Genomic DNA, 15,706 nt, shown 5'->3' on the forward strand with positions numbered 1-15,706 from the left:
ATATATATATATATATATATATATATATATATATAATTTGGGGTATTCTGTCAGCTGTGTGACAACCACACCATCCTGTTGTGTACTGCTGCTACATTACCTGGAAAGTTGTATTGCTCTAGAGTATGGAGTCTGTGAACTGCCCAAGAGACGTGCGGTGTTATGTTTACTAGGTGATTTGTGCTAATTAACACTCTTGGGGAGAATGGGTCCTGGACTGTTTGTTGCTCAAAATAATATGTGCAGCAGAGGGATAAAAAATAATAATAAAAAAACAAGACGACCTCGAAAATAAATCCTCACAAACAAAACGTACATGACCCATCATGTGACAGCTGCGGCAAGTACAAAGGCAGTTTGTTTCAGAAATGAGTTTAATGGTATAAAACTAGTAATACACTTCTCGTAACAGCAATGCTGTTGCGTCTCACTGCAAATTGTTTTTTGTTTTATTTGTTTTTTATTATCTATATAATTCTCTTAATTTCTCATCAAAAAAGTGCATCTTTACCCCAAAATATGGCAGCCAACAAACAGCAACCCGATTTCCTTCTGGGCAAATCAAAACATGTCTGCCCATGATGTCATTTGTGAAATTAACAAATCCAACGCGCGCTCTCTGTAGGCACGTGATATGAACCAGCCCTTCTTGCTTTCTTTCACTGCTCCCTGAGGAGTTCTTGGGACTACGGAGTAAAGTTTTATTTAGTATTGCGTGTGGGTATAGCATAGTGAGATTTACAAATATTTGTTCAGACAGCCAGGTAACGGTGAATATTGCTAGGGAGACAAAAAAGTTGGCCATAACTAGCAAAACGAAACTTTATCCCCCGTCACCTCTTGGAAAAAAAAGCGGGCATTCGTTTGTGTGAATAACAGAAAGATTTATTTTTCCTTTTTAAAAATGGATTTACGGATTGTGGTACCGTTCGTGTTGGTTGTTTTTAATCTAGGTTTAATCGTGGGACAGACTGTCGCGCCTGGTTCAGGTAAATTGTTTTAGTTTTCTCTTAATTCTTGAACTGTTGGGCTGTGTAAGAACCTGTAGTTTAGCAACAAACTGAAAATTTCAATTTTTATTTACTCAACTTCCCTAAACCTGTTTAGCCATACAGTGGAGCAGTAGTTTAAATATATATTCATAATCACCAGTCTTTGTTTCAGAACATGGTTATTTTGTTATGGTACTTTTTGACACCCAAAACAATTCTGAAAACCACTTCCAAACGTTTTATTGTTTAATTACTACGCTATAGGTAGGGTGCATATTACATTTAATGTTGACTGAAATAACTAGAAAACTATCGATAGAGGGGCATTGCGGAGTGGACTGTTTTTCAGAATTCCTTTTTTTTTTTTTTTTTTTTAAATTTTTTATCTGGTAGTATCTTTTAAAAGAATGTCACTATTTTGGTAAGCAGACGTGCCAAGTCTTATGGCCTAATCATTTTCATCAATTTTAGCAGACTCACACCTAAAAGAAAGGAAATGACAATGTATTTAATGGGGCATTCACAAATCCCATTCCAAGCTTTGTTAATCTTTGTATTATCATACGGTGCTTTTACAATGCATTCGTCAGGCCAAACTGACGTCAGTTTTGATGATTAAGCTTGTGGGATGGCACACAGGTACATTTATCAAGCTACATTTGACTTTGGCCAGTCATGAAAATGGTACGTTTGTTCCACTGACAAGCCATTGATAACCAACCAATGATATGTCCAGTCAAAGAAGTCTGATCAACAGTCTTGAACTGACTTTAACTTCAACACTGCCGACCTGAAAAGGTCGTTCAAAATGCAGACCAGTAAACTAATTTATATTATGTATATTTAGTTTAATTTAATTCAGTGTAGGACATTGACCCTATTTAGTTAAGGTATGCTAGAATGGCCAGTTATGTAAAGCTACTAGTTTTTTTTTTAATGCTGAGATTCTGTGATCTTATTGCTTCATTCTTTGGTGTCACATGATTATGTGGGAAGTTTATTCAGGAAATACAATAACTCTCTGTTATCAAACTGCATTATCCAGCTACAAAACTATTCAAAAAAAGGACTGGAGTATAGAGATTTGATAAAGATCCACTATGTTACAGTTTTGTCAGGTTTGTTTTTATTTTTTTTTACTGCCAGTGCAACCCTTGATACAAAACAGACTTTATACCTCTCCAGTGCAATATAAAAGCGACCTAGCAAAAACCAAAGTAATAAAGCCTTCAAGAGTGGGAAACAACCAGCGATTCATTGGTGACCTGTTCCTACAGTTTTTAAACGCTTCTTGGAAGGGGCAATGTAACCTAATTTTTTAAGTGCTTGTAAACCCCCAAATATCCACACATGCTGACATACTGTAGTTTTGAATGGTTATATAATTAGTATAGAAATCAGCCTGCTGACCTGCTTAGTACATTGCTTGTCTTCAAACACAACAAAATGCATTTAAAAAAATATATATACGTTTTTGTTGAAATGTATCATAATTTGAATTACACCCTCAGAGTTCAGAGATATGGGATGGAGAAATGTGCCCTAGAGAAAATGTCTGTCCTTAAAAACTAAAAACAAATGGTACCAGTTATTTTTGCTTGTGTTGTGCCCAATATGAAATGCCCGGTTTGAAAATCTTTGTTCTTGCCGTCCTGCCAGTTGCCTCATTTCACCTACCAACCGTAAATAACAGATGTTGCTGAGCTACTGAACTCCAGAGTGGCCAGTCTAGCTATGTTGGCGGGCTAATAGTTGTCACGGAAGCGGCCATAGTTGTTTTTTCAATAAATGTGTAGATCTTTTCAAAGGAGGCCTCCTGTATAATTAATTTTAATTTCAATTATGAATGGAGACTCTGGGTTTTTCTTAAATATTAGGAAGAGGTCTCTTGTGGCCTTTTGGAAGATGTTTAGTTATTTTTTTAGAGTCAGAATTACTTTTGTTTGAGTATCATGTCTGCATAGAGGTTGAAGACTGCTTAGTCTTATGAAGCCTCATAGTTGGTGGTTGTACTGTATTCTGTGTCAGTTTTACATTTAAATATTATTCCTTGACCTCAACCAATGTGTTATTTACAGTAGCTTTTTGAGAATTCTGTATTCTCTAAAAGTAAACCTTTTTTTTTTTTTTTCACATTCCAATTTATAGTCCCCAAAGGTAGTTTAAATTACCAGCCCAAACTTTGTTAGTTGTCCATACAGAATGTGGCATTTTGATTTTTTACTATTAGCGATAACGATGTTTTTGTGAGACTTTTTTTTTGTACATTCTCTACCGATTTGGCTAAAACAAATGGGGGGGGGAGGGGGGGCAGTATCAATAAAGGAACTAAAGTTGATTCATGAAATGGAAGCCATGTGCCCAATACTATATTACACAATAAAGTGAAAAATGTAATCTGTGGTGCTTCATAACTACACGCCGAACTGCAATCTCTACTTGGCCATGGTTAATGTTGAACCCTGCAAGTGTGTAAACAATTGAGTATCAGGCATTTTTCCCCTGTTACTGAAACTTATAGCACTATCCATTTGAATGTAAAATTACACCCTGAACTGTCTCTGCTACACTGTAGAGAACTGATGTATTGTTGTACACATTTTTATAGAGACTAAATCCTAAAGTGGTTTTAACCTCATGTGGAAGTGACCATTAAAAAAAAAAAAATATTCCTCAAACATCACTTCCCCCATATGGGTTAACACCACATTTTAGGACATTCGGTATACTACATGTACACTAGTGTTTTTTGGTATTACAATAAATCCTGTATGTTTGACCTAGACCTTGAAACGAACGTTACAAGTGGGTGGTTTGTATTGGAATTATGTTTGTACAGTACCATTTGGCATTTAAGAGATAAAACCGACTTCAGTTTTATATAGACTGCTAACCTTGTTCTCCTGCAAAGTCAATAGAGATAACCAAACTCTGTAGAGCACCACTCCTAGCAATGATTTATAATTCCACAAGGGCTTTTGGTTGAGTATCCTTGTCATAAGAAAGTTGGAAGCACATGTACAGTACTGTTTTTCATTAAACACAAATGTGGCAGTATATTATTCCTATAGTATAATGTTTTATTTTGAAAGGAGCATTACAGTAGGTCTGGAGAGTGCAATGAAGCAGCAGCTTTTTACATTTTGAATGCATCTCGTGATCCTTACTTCCTGTGTAAACATCAGGGACATGGTGCTTGTCATAGTTAATGTGTTTTCAAATACATCAGGTGGCCTGTAAGCAAATTATGTTTCTCTGCACTGTGGAAAAAATGTCCATATTTTGAAGGCATTGCAATTCCTACAAAGTGAATACAGAATATTTGTTTTATTTATTTTGTTTTACTGAAGGCTATATGTTGTGAACCACTAAGAAACTGCTGTGGTATTAATGGGACAGTAGTCCTCATGCAGTGTAGCTCATAGTACTGACATCTGTGTTATTTTCATCCTTGACAGGGGGTTATGTATGGTCCTAACATACCTTGTTTATCGTGTCTTGTGTCTTTCACAGCTTGTTCAGTTCACAGTAACACCAGTTGTGAAGTCTGCCTGAAGAATGTTTCGGTGAGTACCTGGCACTGTTTGTTGCATTCATGAGATCATCAACTTGATTTTGTACAGGTTGTGCCAGTAAGGGCATTCTCATGCTTCTTTTGACCTAGTAATTTTCAATGTATTAAAAAAACGACAGTACATACAAAAACAGGAGAGCGCGTTTGGGGGTTTATAGCAAGTGAAATGTTTGAATTTGGCTAAACATGTTATTCAGGACATTCTGTTGCCCAATCATCATTGATGTTCTCTCTTTACTAACGACTGCCTTCCCCTCTGTGCAAGTGCATTCTTATAGTATAGAGAACGGGGCTGATTTAATTGCTGCTAATGCTGGAAGGTCTAAATAACACAACTGCTGTTTAAATCATTAAAAAAAATGGATCTGTGTGCAAACCAACTTCTATAACAGTGTGTGTTAGTCTCTTAGAGTAGGTTGTCTTTAAAAGTTAGTAAATAGTCAGCTTTTGACTTCTTTCAAATTTAAATAATGTCAGTATTTAGATTGGCCACTTGAGCTCATTTGAATGTACCTCGGGATCCTAACGTATTCTCAGATCAGGTTAGGTAATCACTCGGAACATGACTATTCTACATTGTAAATGTTTACAATCCATCTATATTGCACATACTTTCTCCTTTTGAGCACAGGTTTTAATTCAGAAACAGGTGCTGGTTTATTGTGGAAACAAATAGCTTTGAATACAGCAATGAGTAGCATCTCTTCAATGGCTTCAAAGTAGATGTTTAGTTTTTGAGCACAGTCACAGCAATATACAGAATAATATCTCTCTCTCTCTCTCTCTCTCTCTCTCTCTCTCTCTCTCTCTCTCTCTCTCTCTCTCTCTCTCTCTCTCTCTCTATATATATATATATATATATATATATATATATATATATATATATATATATATATATATATATATATAAAAATCTATCTATATCTCGGCTTTACAACCACATTTCAAGTCTACTTGCAGAAAATCACGTTACATCCAAAACCACAACCCCCCCTTTCTCCCATCTCAGCTCTTTCAAAGAGAAACACATTTAAATTACTTCCCACTGCTCCACCATGTCTCCTCTCCTTTGTCCTCACTATCTACTTTACAAGCTATGTGTCACACAATTCAGCCAGCCATCTACCCTCTCTTACACACTGTGGTAGAATGCCCTGCCCATGTGTGGATTTTGTGTTGTGTTGCGTGTGGTGTGTTAATGTTGGTGTATAGGTATTGGTGTCACAGTATATAAATGGGTCTGTGTAGCACGAGTGATTTAGGCACGGTGATTGCATAATCACTTCACATGCAGATAAAGTATGTAATAGTACGTGAGCACGGGATTGCACAATTTAGTTCACGTGCCAAGATTCAAGTGAATAATTAATTGGTAATTGAATCCCGGCACAACCGTATAGATGCATGTTTTTACTCTCAGGTTGTATGTTTGAGTGGCGCATGGGTGTGGAGAGAGAAGGAGAAAATTAAAAACACTGCTGCTTCTCAGTTTCAACTGCCAGTACTGTCTGTCTGTGTGCCTTTCTGGCCTGACGTCACCCCTACAGCCATCCTGTTCACAAGGCACAACCCAATTTTATGACTTATGCATTCCAGGGCATGTGCTGAATTCATGCTGATATATGCAAGCCTTATCTGACAGTTTTAAAAAACCCTTTAATTCAAAGCTTACAACAAGGTCTTTCGTACTATATTTATTGAGTTATGACCCCCCCCACCTTTTAACTTGCAGAGTAAACGGCCATGGGGTGTTTGGAGTGAAACCAAAAGTCAATTAGGATGAACCATTGACTCATTGAACCATTGGAGAGGGGGGAGAGGGGTGAAATAAATAGGCTTATTTTAATTGTTTGACTTTTTACTATAAAGTGCCACTCTGTTTATTTTGTATTAAGCTGCATTGTTTTTATTGCAAAGTAAGGAGAGCATGGGGTATACTAAATATTCTGTTTCAATACCCATGTCTGATATTTAATGATTTCTGTGAATCTTATGGATCAGTTTAATACTTTTGAGTATTGCTGTAGCTGACCTATACTTGACGTCACCATTATAAATGGCTGTTTAGCACAATTGACAGGTGGTAGTACATTAATGTGCTTTTACGTAGCTAATTCTTACACTTTTTGTTTTTCTTTGTGTTGTAGTGTTTATGGTGCAACTCAAACAAGAAGTGTATCGATTACCCAGTGAGGACGATCCTTCCTCCCAGGTCTCTGTGTGAGCTGCCCTCTGCCAGATGGGGAGTCTGCTGGGGTAAGGCATTGTCTCACTATCTCATGAGAAACTGTATGGAACATTTTGATTACAGTTAAACTGACTTAACTTGTCCTACAACTTTGCCAAAAGCTTGTTTCTGGCACTTTTTTAGTTGAAACACAAAATGAACACTGTCATTAAACTGTTTGGTATTGGAATGGTGGAAAAATACCAAGAAACTTACAGGATTATTGTTCTAAGAAGTTTCTTGCTGGTTCCTTAATGTGCCTTTGCAAAAACAATGAATACAAAAGAAAATAGGACCCCATGTTTTGGGAACCTTGGTTGAGATTAAATGTATGGACATTTGGTACAAGCTGTGTGCTTTCCTTTTTATCCCTATGCAACTCTTTAGAGTTTAAAACTGCATTAAACATACAAAGACATTGCAGACATCAAAACCTCTGTCTAAATGTATTGCCAGGTTTCTTTTTACTCTTACTCGATCTTGTGATCGAATGTGTATTGGTAATATCTGGAGGCACGTGGTAGTCCTTTATCCCACTTAGTTTTATATAGATCTAGAAAACGGCTCATCCAATTGTGATGAAACTTGGAAATGCTTCAGATATAAGAAGATGCCTATCCATCTGTCTGTACACAGACAGCATGATACATAAAAAAAATGATCAGCAGAAATGGAACACCGACAAAGAGCGATTTATCAGATTGCTCTCTGTTGTATTGGTTGTTGCGGTATCCCTGGTGATGTTTGTTGTGTGGACTACAAACTTGGAAAATATAACAGCAACATCTGAAGGGAGATCTGTCACATTTAAATTTGAGAGTACATATTGTGGATGTAGGTCATGATCTACATTTATTTTATTTTTTTTTCTGGTGACCTACATGTTGCCTCTCCGTCTCAGATTTTCCTAGAAAAATTCACCTGGGGGTTTTCAGACACAGTCAGTTCAGAAATGATTGCCATTATTTATTTATTTTTTAATTTTGTTCTACTCGTAATTAATCGGGCTGTTCAAAAAACAGAATCAAATGAAATATATTATGAAACCTTATGTTTATTGCACACTGAGCTGCTGAAGGCAGTATCTTGGTAACTGGTTTTGTCAAAACTGCATGCAGACACTGTCACCTAATGGGTTAGAAAAGCAAGCTTTTCTTTATCTTTATTGTTGTTTTTTAACAGAAATTGATGTCCACCTAACTAACTTGTTTACCTGCACTGTTGAGTGTGGCACTAAGCTAAATAGCTGCTAAACCTTTAACAGACCTACATCTAGCCCATAGTTAAAATTCCCCCTGTAGCATAGTATTTAACACTGTCACCATTGGATTATTTCTTATTCAAATTTTTGCTTGCCTAATGAGAGACAGGTTTCTGAGTGTGTATTCCGAGTGTTAGAAAGTAGACGTCCCTTTACTGTGGAATGATCGTGATGTGTGATAATAAGAATGCTTGGAAGGGTTCTAGAACATATTTGTTTTCCATCACGGGCTACTCTGTAAAACTAATACTGTAGGGCTGTACAGATGCTGAAGGTGCTGCATCATGACTGAAATGCCAAAAGGTAAAACAAAAAAGAGGCTTTCCTTCATATTTAATATTTTAATCTTTTTTTTTTTTTTGTTTTTGGCCGAATGTTAACTGAATTAGTTTGCATTTTTTTTTCAGTGGATTTCCAGGCTTTGATCATCGCCATGTCTGTGATATTAGGAGCTCTTCTGCTTGCTGTTCTCATTTGCTGCTGTTGCTGCTGCAGGAAAAAGAAGGTTAGAGGGTGAGTGTCTCAAATTTACCTCCGAAAGGGGACTTTTGCCTGCAAGTGTCCATGAAATGTATAGCTTTACTCTGGAAGCTGTTTCATGTAATGAAACTTCCATGCGGTATATTTGCAGAAATGTTTTCCAGCTGCATCTGCTCTACTTTCAAAAAAGATTTTGTGTGTACTGCAACTAAATTGTCTGATTTCGTTGCAAAGAAATGATGCAGTTTCTGTTCGTTCAAAATTTAACATGTTTTTGCTTTGGGTTTGTTTCAGACCAGATAAAACTGAGGAAAAAATCAACCGTCAGAATGAACAGAGGAAGATCCGCCAGGAGGAAAGGTAAGCAAACAAAAGGTCCTGTACAGTGACGGATTTATAACAAAGTTCCACAATAATAAAATTAAAGGGGTAAACTGCGGTGGATCTTAATACTGCTGCATCTTCAACATGCTCAATCCTTAACCTTAAAAGAAACACCAGCTGAATTTAATAAATTAAAGAACTGGGGTATTAAGATTATCTGAGGGCAGATTCTATTTTGCATTATGCATGTCTGGAGAACCTATTTTTTCAATTGATAAAACTTGTTAAGTACATTCTTTAGCACAAGTTATTACGAGCGTCTGTCTTTCTGACTATCTTGCTGTGTAACGCAAGGACATTTATTTAGCTATCATTTGGTGTATTAGAACATAATATGGAGTCATCAGTTTTGTATCAGATATGGCAGCAAAATGTGTGCAATATAAACATTCTGAAAGTTAGATTTTGTCTTTTGATTTGCAATCAATCCATTAATTGTACCCTGAAAGACCATTTTTACTTATGCCATTGCAGGAAAGCTGAGATGAGGGTCAGACATGATGAAATCAGAAACAAGTATGGTGAGTAGCTTAATAAGTCTGGCAGTTTGTATTTACAAAACAACATTCATCACCTCTATCTAAATGTGCTTTATAATTAAGTGACTTTGTTGAGAAACTAGTTATGCGGAAATGTGCTTGTAAATACCCACTTCTGTTTCAAAGTATGCAAATAACCCAGCTTATTGGAATAATGCGTGTCTTGTAAGACAATAAAATCTATTAACTCTTTTCACTGTGCTGGTTTAAAGAAAGTAGGATGTGTTATGCTTGCAGCCCCATCTTCTAAAACTATGGGAATAATACATTCCTTACCCTATTATCACTCTTGGTGTACAGTATCAAATTGTGGTTTGTCAGCTTTGCAAAAAATAGGTTCGGTGTTCATCTAACTGGGTCATGTAACCCGAGGAACAATTTGTTGGTACAGATCCTTCTTGGAATCGCTGTTCTCCTTTTCAGGCAAAATACCAAAAATAACTTGGTTAGTTAAGAAAAGTTTTATATTCAGCAGTTTTTCCTTCATTAAGAAGTAGTCAAGAATAATCTCAAAGTTAATTCATCAGGGGTCCCCAAGTGGCTCACCTGGTGAAAGCATGGCCACGTGGTGTGTCTGGCGAGTCATGCAGTCTGGGGAGTGCAGGCTCGTCTCCTGGCAAAGTCGCCAGTCTTTGCTGGGGATTCTGGAGGTTGTGTCAAATTGGCACTGCAAGGAGCATAATTGGGCATTCTAAATTGGGGAGAAAATAAAGGATAAAATAATTCAATTCAGCAATAGAAAAACATAATCTTTCTTAGGCTGAGACCAAATAAAAACTTTGACAACTGCTAATCGCACTTAACAAATCTATTTCATTGCATTTTATTTTTATAAGTAGAAGAAATAAGAAAACGCTATTAAATAGTTTTGTTAAGTGCGATTAGTGGGTTGTCAAAGTTTTGATTTGGTCCAGGCCTTAGTTCAAAAAAATATTATTATAATCTTGTCTTTCTAGTGTTAATTGCATTTTTTAGAACTAGATAATTATCTTTTTTTTTTTTTTTTTTTTTTTTGGGGGGGGGGGGGGGGGGGGATTTAGAAATTGTTCGTATCCATATTTGATGTTTGGCTGTAAAATATTAAAATAATCTGAAAGCAAACACTTCAGTACCTTTAAATCAGAAACATTTCTAGACCTCATTGGCCCTGAAAAGGTTAAACATTATGTTTAACCAAATGGATCAAACTACTACAAATAAGTCAGATCCCCTAACTGTTTCATGTGCCCTCTGCTGGTGTCAAAGGAAATCTGTTGTGTCTCTGGCATCAGTTGAAGACTGTGTGCACGTGTGCTTATTTGAACATTTCTTTGCTGCCAGGCTAGATAGAACTATTAAAATCTTTGTTTGAACATTTACAATCAGTACATTCTTGAAGATCTTGGAAATCTTAGCATATTAAATCAGTGGTTATTTATTATATTGTAAAGTTTTTTAACTCAAGTAGACAAACGAGTGTACAGGAACTGTCCGAAATGTCTTTTTTAATACAGTTTCTTAAGATTGACCTTAGTTTTCTAAGTAAGTCTTTTAAAGTTATGAATGTATGTGTGTGTGTGTCTGGCAAATGAGAATTGGCCATGTACTGTGACCTTGCCCTGTGTGTCAAAGGTTCCCTACAGTCCTTTAAAGTCCCTTAGTTTACTTTGTCTCTGTACACAGTTAATTATTTCGTTTTCTGTTTTTTTTAGGATTGGCTAAGGAGAACCCTTACTCCAAGTTTGAGAACAATTAACTCCACTTGGTCAACAGCCAGAAAACTTCATAATCCTTTTTTCCAAACCAGTGACTTTTTAATAAGCTATTTCTCCCACAAACCAGAACTTGCCATCCTCGGTATTGCTAGTTCTAAATTTCTACATCCACTTTAAGTAAATAAAGCGGGGATGGTTGAGGTGGTGGTGTACGATGGAAATTAATTTCCAGCATGAAATATTTCAGTGTTTATCTTTGACATAGTTCACCAGTTTTATACTGGATAGCTAAGGTTTTTTTTTGTTAATGGCTTGTCACAAGTGCCAGCCCTTAGAATTAAATATGTTTTTGCTGCCTTGTGCTAAAAAGCAAGGTAGCGATACTGTAGCTTACACTTGTTTTAAATGTTTTTCTTGGGTAAGATTTAAAACATTTATTATAACCAGATAAGCATTTAAAGTAGTGTACAATATTTTAGAATTCTATACATGACTGCAAAAGAGTGGAAGAGATTAAAGAACGTAAAAATCCATAACACAATCTGCAAGAGATAAACCGTGGCTTTAAGAAAATAGAGGCGCTTCTACTGGAGCAGGACACCAGGGTGATTATGAAACACCAAAGGCAATTCCTTGTATATAAAAAGTGTAAACCTGCACTAGGTTTCTAGTATGCTATTAACAAGATAATATGGACCTGCTGATATAAAACTTCTGTTTTTAAAGGAAGAAATAGCTAAAGTCACTGTATCTGGGGTTTTTCTTTTTTTTCATACTTCCCATAAATATAATTTCAAAATCATGTTTGAATCCTTTTTTTTTTTTTTTTAAACTATTTTTTGCCATTGGGATAAGGTGAAAAAAGTTGTAATGCTAATATTAAAAAACAAACAAAAAAACCCAAAACATTCTCTTATATCTTTCTGTAGGCTGGTTTGAGAATAATGAAACTCGGTATGTAAACTGCTGCATCCTGGTACCACAGGGGAAGAAATGTTAATGTGGATTTTGACTGATCGTTGGCTTTCATTTGCTGTTGCACCACTTACAGTAAAACAATGGTGTTTGGTAGCAGCAAAAGCAATAGTCACTGAGTTTATAAGGAAAAAACAGTTGTAATTCTTCATAATAGCCTAGGCCATATTGTATAAGCTATCCAAACTATAAATGGGGAAACAGTGTTCATTTAAAATGTTGTTGCAGAACATTATGTTTATTTGATGATAACCATACTGTTATTTCCTTTTGATTTAGTTGTAAAGTAAAACAAATGTTGTGGGTTGTTTTAAGTTTGAAAGCATAGCAGTATCAGCAGTAAGCCAGAAATATATTGTAACACATTTAAAATAGTTATGTGAAACATCATCAGAAAAGCTGTTATTTCTACAGTGGTCCTATTGAATTCATTAGGAAGCTGTGAATGTACTATTCTTATTTATCTTCATGGAAAGAAGGCATACTATTGAAATGCATATGCATTTGTTACAGGAATCTGTTTTACAATAGCCAAGCATGTATTATTGTTCAACTGTTGGAACCTTTTTTAAGCCTTTTCAAGGAATGATAACCATTAGCACTAGCAAGTGCAACAATAGCCATTTATGCTAATTTATGCAGATTTTAGAAAAACTAAAGCAGCGCTATAGATTAACAGACCTAAACACTTACCTGTGCAGTAGGGCAGCACAGGAGACATTAGCTTGAACCTTGGTAATCTTCTAATTATTATTTAGCTTTTATCCAAAGGGATTTACAGGCGCTAGGGGGTGAACTATGCATCAACAACTGCTGCTGCAGAGTCACTTACAATAGGACATCGGTTTTACGTCTCATCCGAAGGACAGAGCATGGTTATCACTCCTTTAATCAGCCATGAAATTTTCCTACAGAAAGGAAGCGGGGGCGGGGCGGGGGCCCCGGGGGGGCGGGGGCGGGGGTTTAAAATTAAGGACTTGAGGGGTAGAGGGAAGGCAAGCACTCCTTTGTTTGTGATAGAATGTTTACATTGGGGTGAAAAGATACTAAACCTGTTTTAAATTCTGTGCTCACAAAAGTATGTAGAAGCAAAATTGACTCCTCTTTTTCAGGTGTATTTCAATATATTTGAGCCAACTAGAATTCCTTGTTCATATTAGTTGCATTTTGTACATCATTTAGAACTATTGTATGATAATTGCTAACTGGTTACACTGTTAATATTCTATGCAAAAAAAGTAGTATTTGTGTAGTAATTTACATGTTTTACACATTTTTTAAAGGCATCATAGTTGCCTCGAAAGCAATCAATTGCACCTTACTGGGGAGAAGTAATGTTTTTAATGGGAGCGCTTCTTTTGAACAGGTGTATGCATTTAAATACCGGTATGTTTAGGATTGAGGGGGAGGCGGCAATATTGTTGTTTGTGTGTGGTGTGTGTGTGTTGTGTTTTTTTTTTAAATACCAGCCAATTAGAATCCTGACTGGGAAATATTTCTACCGTGGACACTGGCTAGGGTAGACTGGAACAACAACCATCTTTTTTTTGCCAATGACCTAAGGGTTAAATAAAGCAATTATTGGTAGGTATACACTCCAAAATAACTACAGCTACTTCAAAGGTACTTTGGTTTAAAGATACATCTGCTGTCTGCCCCCCCTCTTTGTATGCCTCTTAGATTTGTGTTTTGTAAAGTAAGCCTTGTGTCTCTATTTTAATGTAACATATGGTAGTAATGCAACTCTGCACTGAGCAATCCTATTTCTTTTAATTTTTTTTAACCTTGCACCAATACAGCAAACCATGGCATATCATGGGGTTACAGTTAGGTTATTCTTTCACTGCATGAAAGGTCGGTTGGTTTCTTCATCAGTCTGTAAGAAAAGGCAACTGATGAATATTGTGAAGGAATGTGAATCATTTAAAAAAAAAAAAAAAAAAAAAAAAAAACTACTGCATGGACCATGAATTTGTTTCACCAAGCCCAACTACCTTCTAACCCTTTTTTAACCAGCTACGTTTTCTAGAAGATCCATGAAATGCCAATTTTGCTTTTGTAAAACGTCCTTCATTTTAGTGGGTAGCGCTTAACTATACAAAATGTACAGTTTAGAACAAGTATGCTTTCCCCCCACAAGCTTTTGCAAATTTAGGATTTGGCTAAATTCAGGCTACACTGAATCCTGATACTGAGTATGCTTGTAATTTGAATCTTTGTCAAAATAAGAAATTGTATTATATTGTTTTATTTTTTCCTGGAGAGCTTGTATAATGTAGTATGTAGAAGCAATATATGTTAAATTGATTTCTGTATGCTTTCAAACTTGCTCAGTAAGTTAGCTGTTCATAATATGTTAACCACACAGTAATGCTTATATAACTATTTGTAAAGGTTAGCTTTAACATACTGTAGGTATGAACTTAATCTTAACACTTTTGACTTACAGGGTGGACCTGACACATTTGTGTAATTTCATATATTAATAAAATAGTCCACTGTTAAAATTGTTCTTGATGTTTTTTGGTTGGTTTCTTTTGTTTATTTATATTTTGTAATGACTCACAGAATGAATGGATATCCTTAATATAATTAAACCCAGGACAAGTTTGAGTTTTTGTAAACACCCAAAATGTAGAAATATTAAAGGAAACAATAAATTCACTGACACGTTTCAGCTAAAGTCAAAACATTTGTCACTGAATTTACTAAATTTCTTATTTCAAAACTGTAAACACATAAACCACCACACAACTGACAGGCACTCCCTTGACACACCTTTGCAAAATGTATTTTTGTGCTGGAAGCAAATGGAACAAGCATATTGACTGGAATAGCATCCCAGAGGAAGTTGTGTTTGAACAAAGATCAGGGGCCTGTACCACCCTCTCTATTTAAGAGTTATTTATTTTATTTCTCATTGTTGTTTGGAGGCACTCCCTCAACTCTGCCCTCTGCCCTTTGGCATTACTGCATGTCTTGTGTGTGGACTTGGCAAAGTATGATTTGGCTGAGAGTGAAAATATATTAATAGAATCTAGATGGTGATTGTACTGATGAAATGTGTTCGGAAAAGCTTATACTGTACAATAACACTTGATAAGTGGAATTATAGAAAGCTCTACAATGAATTGAAGACAACACTGGAGTGAAGATGACCCCTTTTATACCAGAGGTGTGCTCTTGTCATGATAACATGATGATAGAAGATTTTTTTGGCAAACAAACATGGAAAAATAAATTGTTTTATACATTCAAAAAGTGATCTAAAGAATACCCTGTGTGGATTTATTAAATTAAATATATACATATTGTGGAAGATTTAATGTTTTAAAATTCCCTATCTTCTTTATTAAGTAGTATTTGACTTTCATATTAAAATCTATAGGTTCCATAGAAAAAAATCTAAATAAAATCTGAGGATAATACTTTTTAATCATCTAGTCTGGAATTGCTTTATATAGCTATCACAGCCTGGTGTGTCGTTCCATTTATCTGTATAATGTTATATAAATTACAGAATACAATTTGCATAACAAATTAATTAGTCCTCATGTAAAACAAATATGCCAATTTTTTA

At 35.7% G+C, this 15,706-nt stretch overlaps 1 protein-coding gene across 1 annotated transcript; it reads left to right on the forward strand.

Moving 5' to 3' along the window:
* The first annotated feature begins 635 nt into the window (after window positions 1–635).
* Window positions 636–12,986, forward strand: pttg1ipb (PTTG1 interacting protein b). Its single transcript, XM_041264253.1, has 7 exons — window positions 636–989; window positions 4,506–4,558; window positions 6,714–6,822; window positions 8,462–8,567; window positions 8,829–8,894; window positions 9,393–9,439; window positions 11,149–12,986. Exons 1-7 carry the CDS (start codon window positions 905–907, stop codon window positions 11,190–11,192), a joined length of 510 nt encoding a protein of 169 aa, XP_041120187.1. The 5' UTR covers window positions 636–904; the 3' UTR covers window positions 11,193–12,986.
* The last annotated feature ends 2,720 nt before the right edge of the window (window positions 12,987–15,706 follow it).

The sequence above is a fragment of the Polyodon spathula genome, chromosome 11 (assembly GCF_017654505.1).
Source record: "Polyodon spathula isolate WHYD16114869_AA chromosome 11, ASM1765450v1, whole genome shotgun sequence".
NCBI lineage: Eukaryota > Metazoa > Chordata > Actinopteri > Acipenseriformes > Polyodontidae > Polyodon > Polyodon spathula.

Excerpts from the sequence above, each read along its gene's own strand:
- pttg1ipb (XM_041264253.1), top strand. The coding sequence starts at position 905 with ATGGATTTACGGATTGTGGTACCGTTCGTGTTGGTTGTTTTTAATCTA. Across the intron at positions 990-4,505 it reads GACTGTCGCGCCTGGTTCAG|CTTGTTCAGTTCACAGTAAC; the intron begins GTAAATTGTTTT and ends TGTCTTTCACAG. Across the intron at positions 8,895-9,392 it reads AAGATCCGCCAGGAGGAAAG|GAAAGCTGAGATGAGGGTCA; the intron begins GTAAGCAAACAA and ends ATGCCATTGCAG.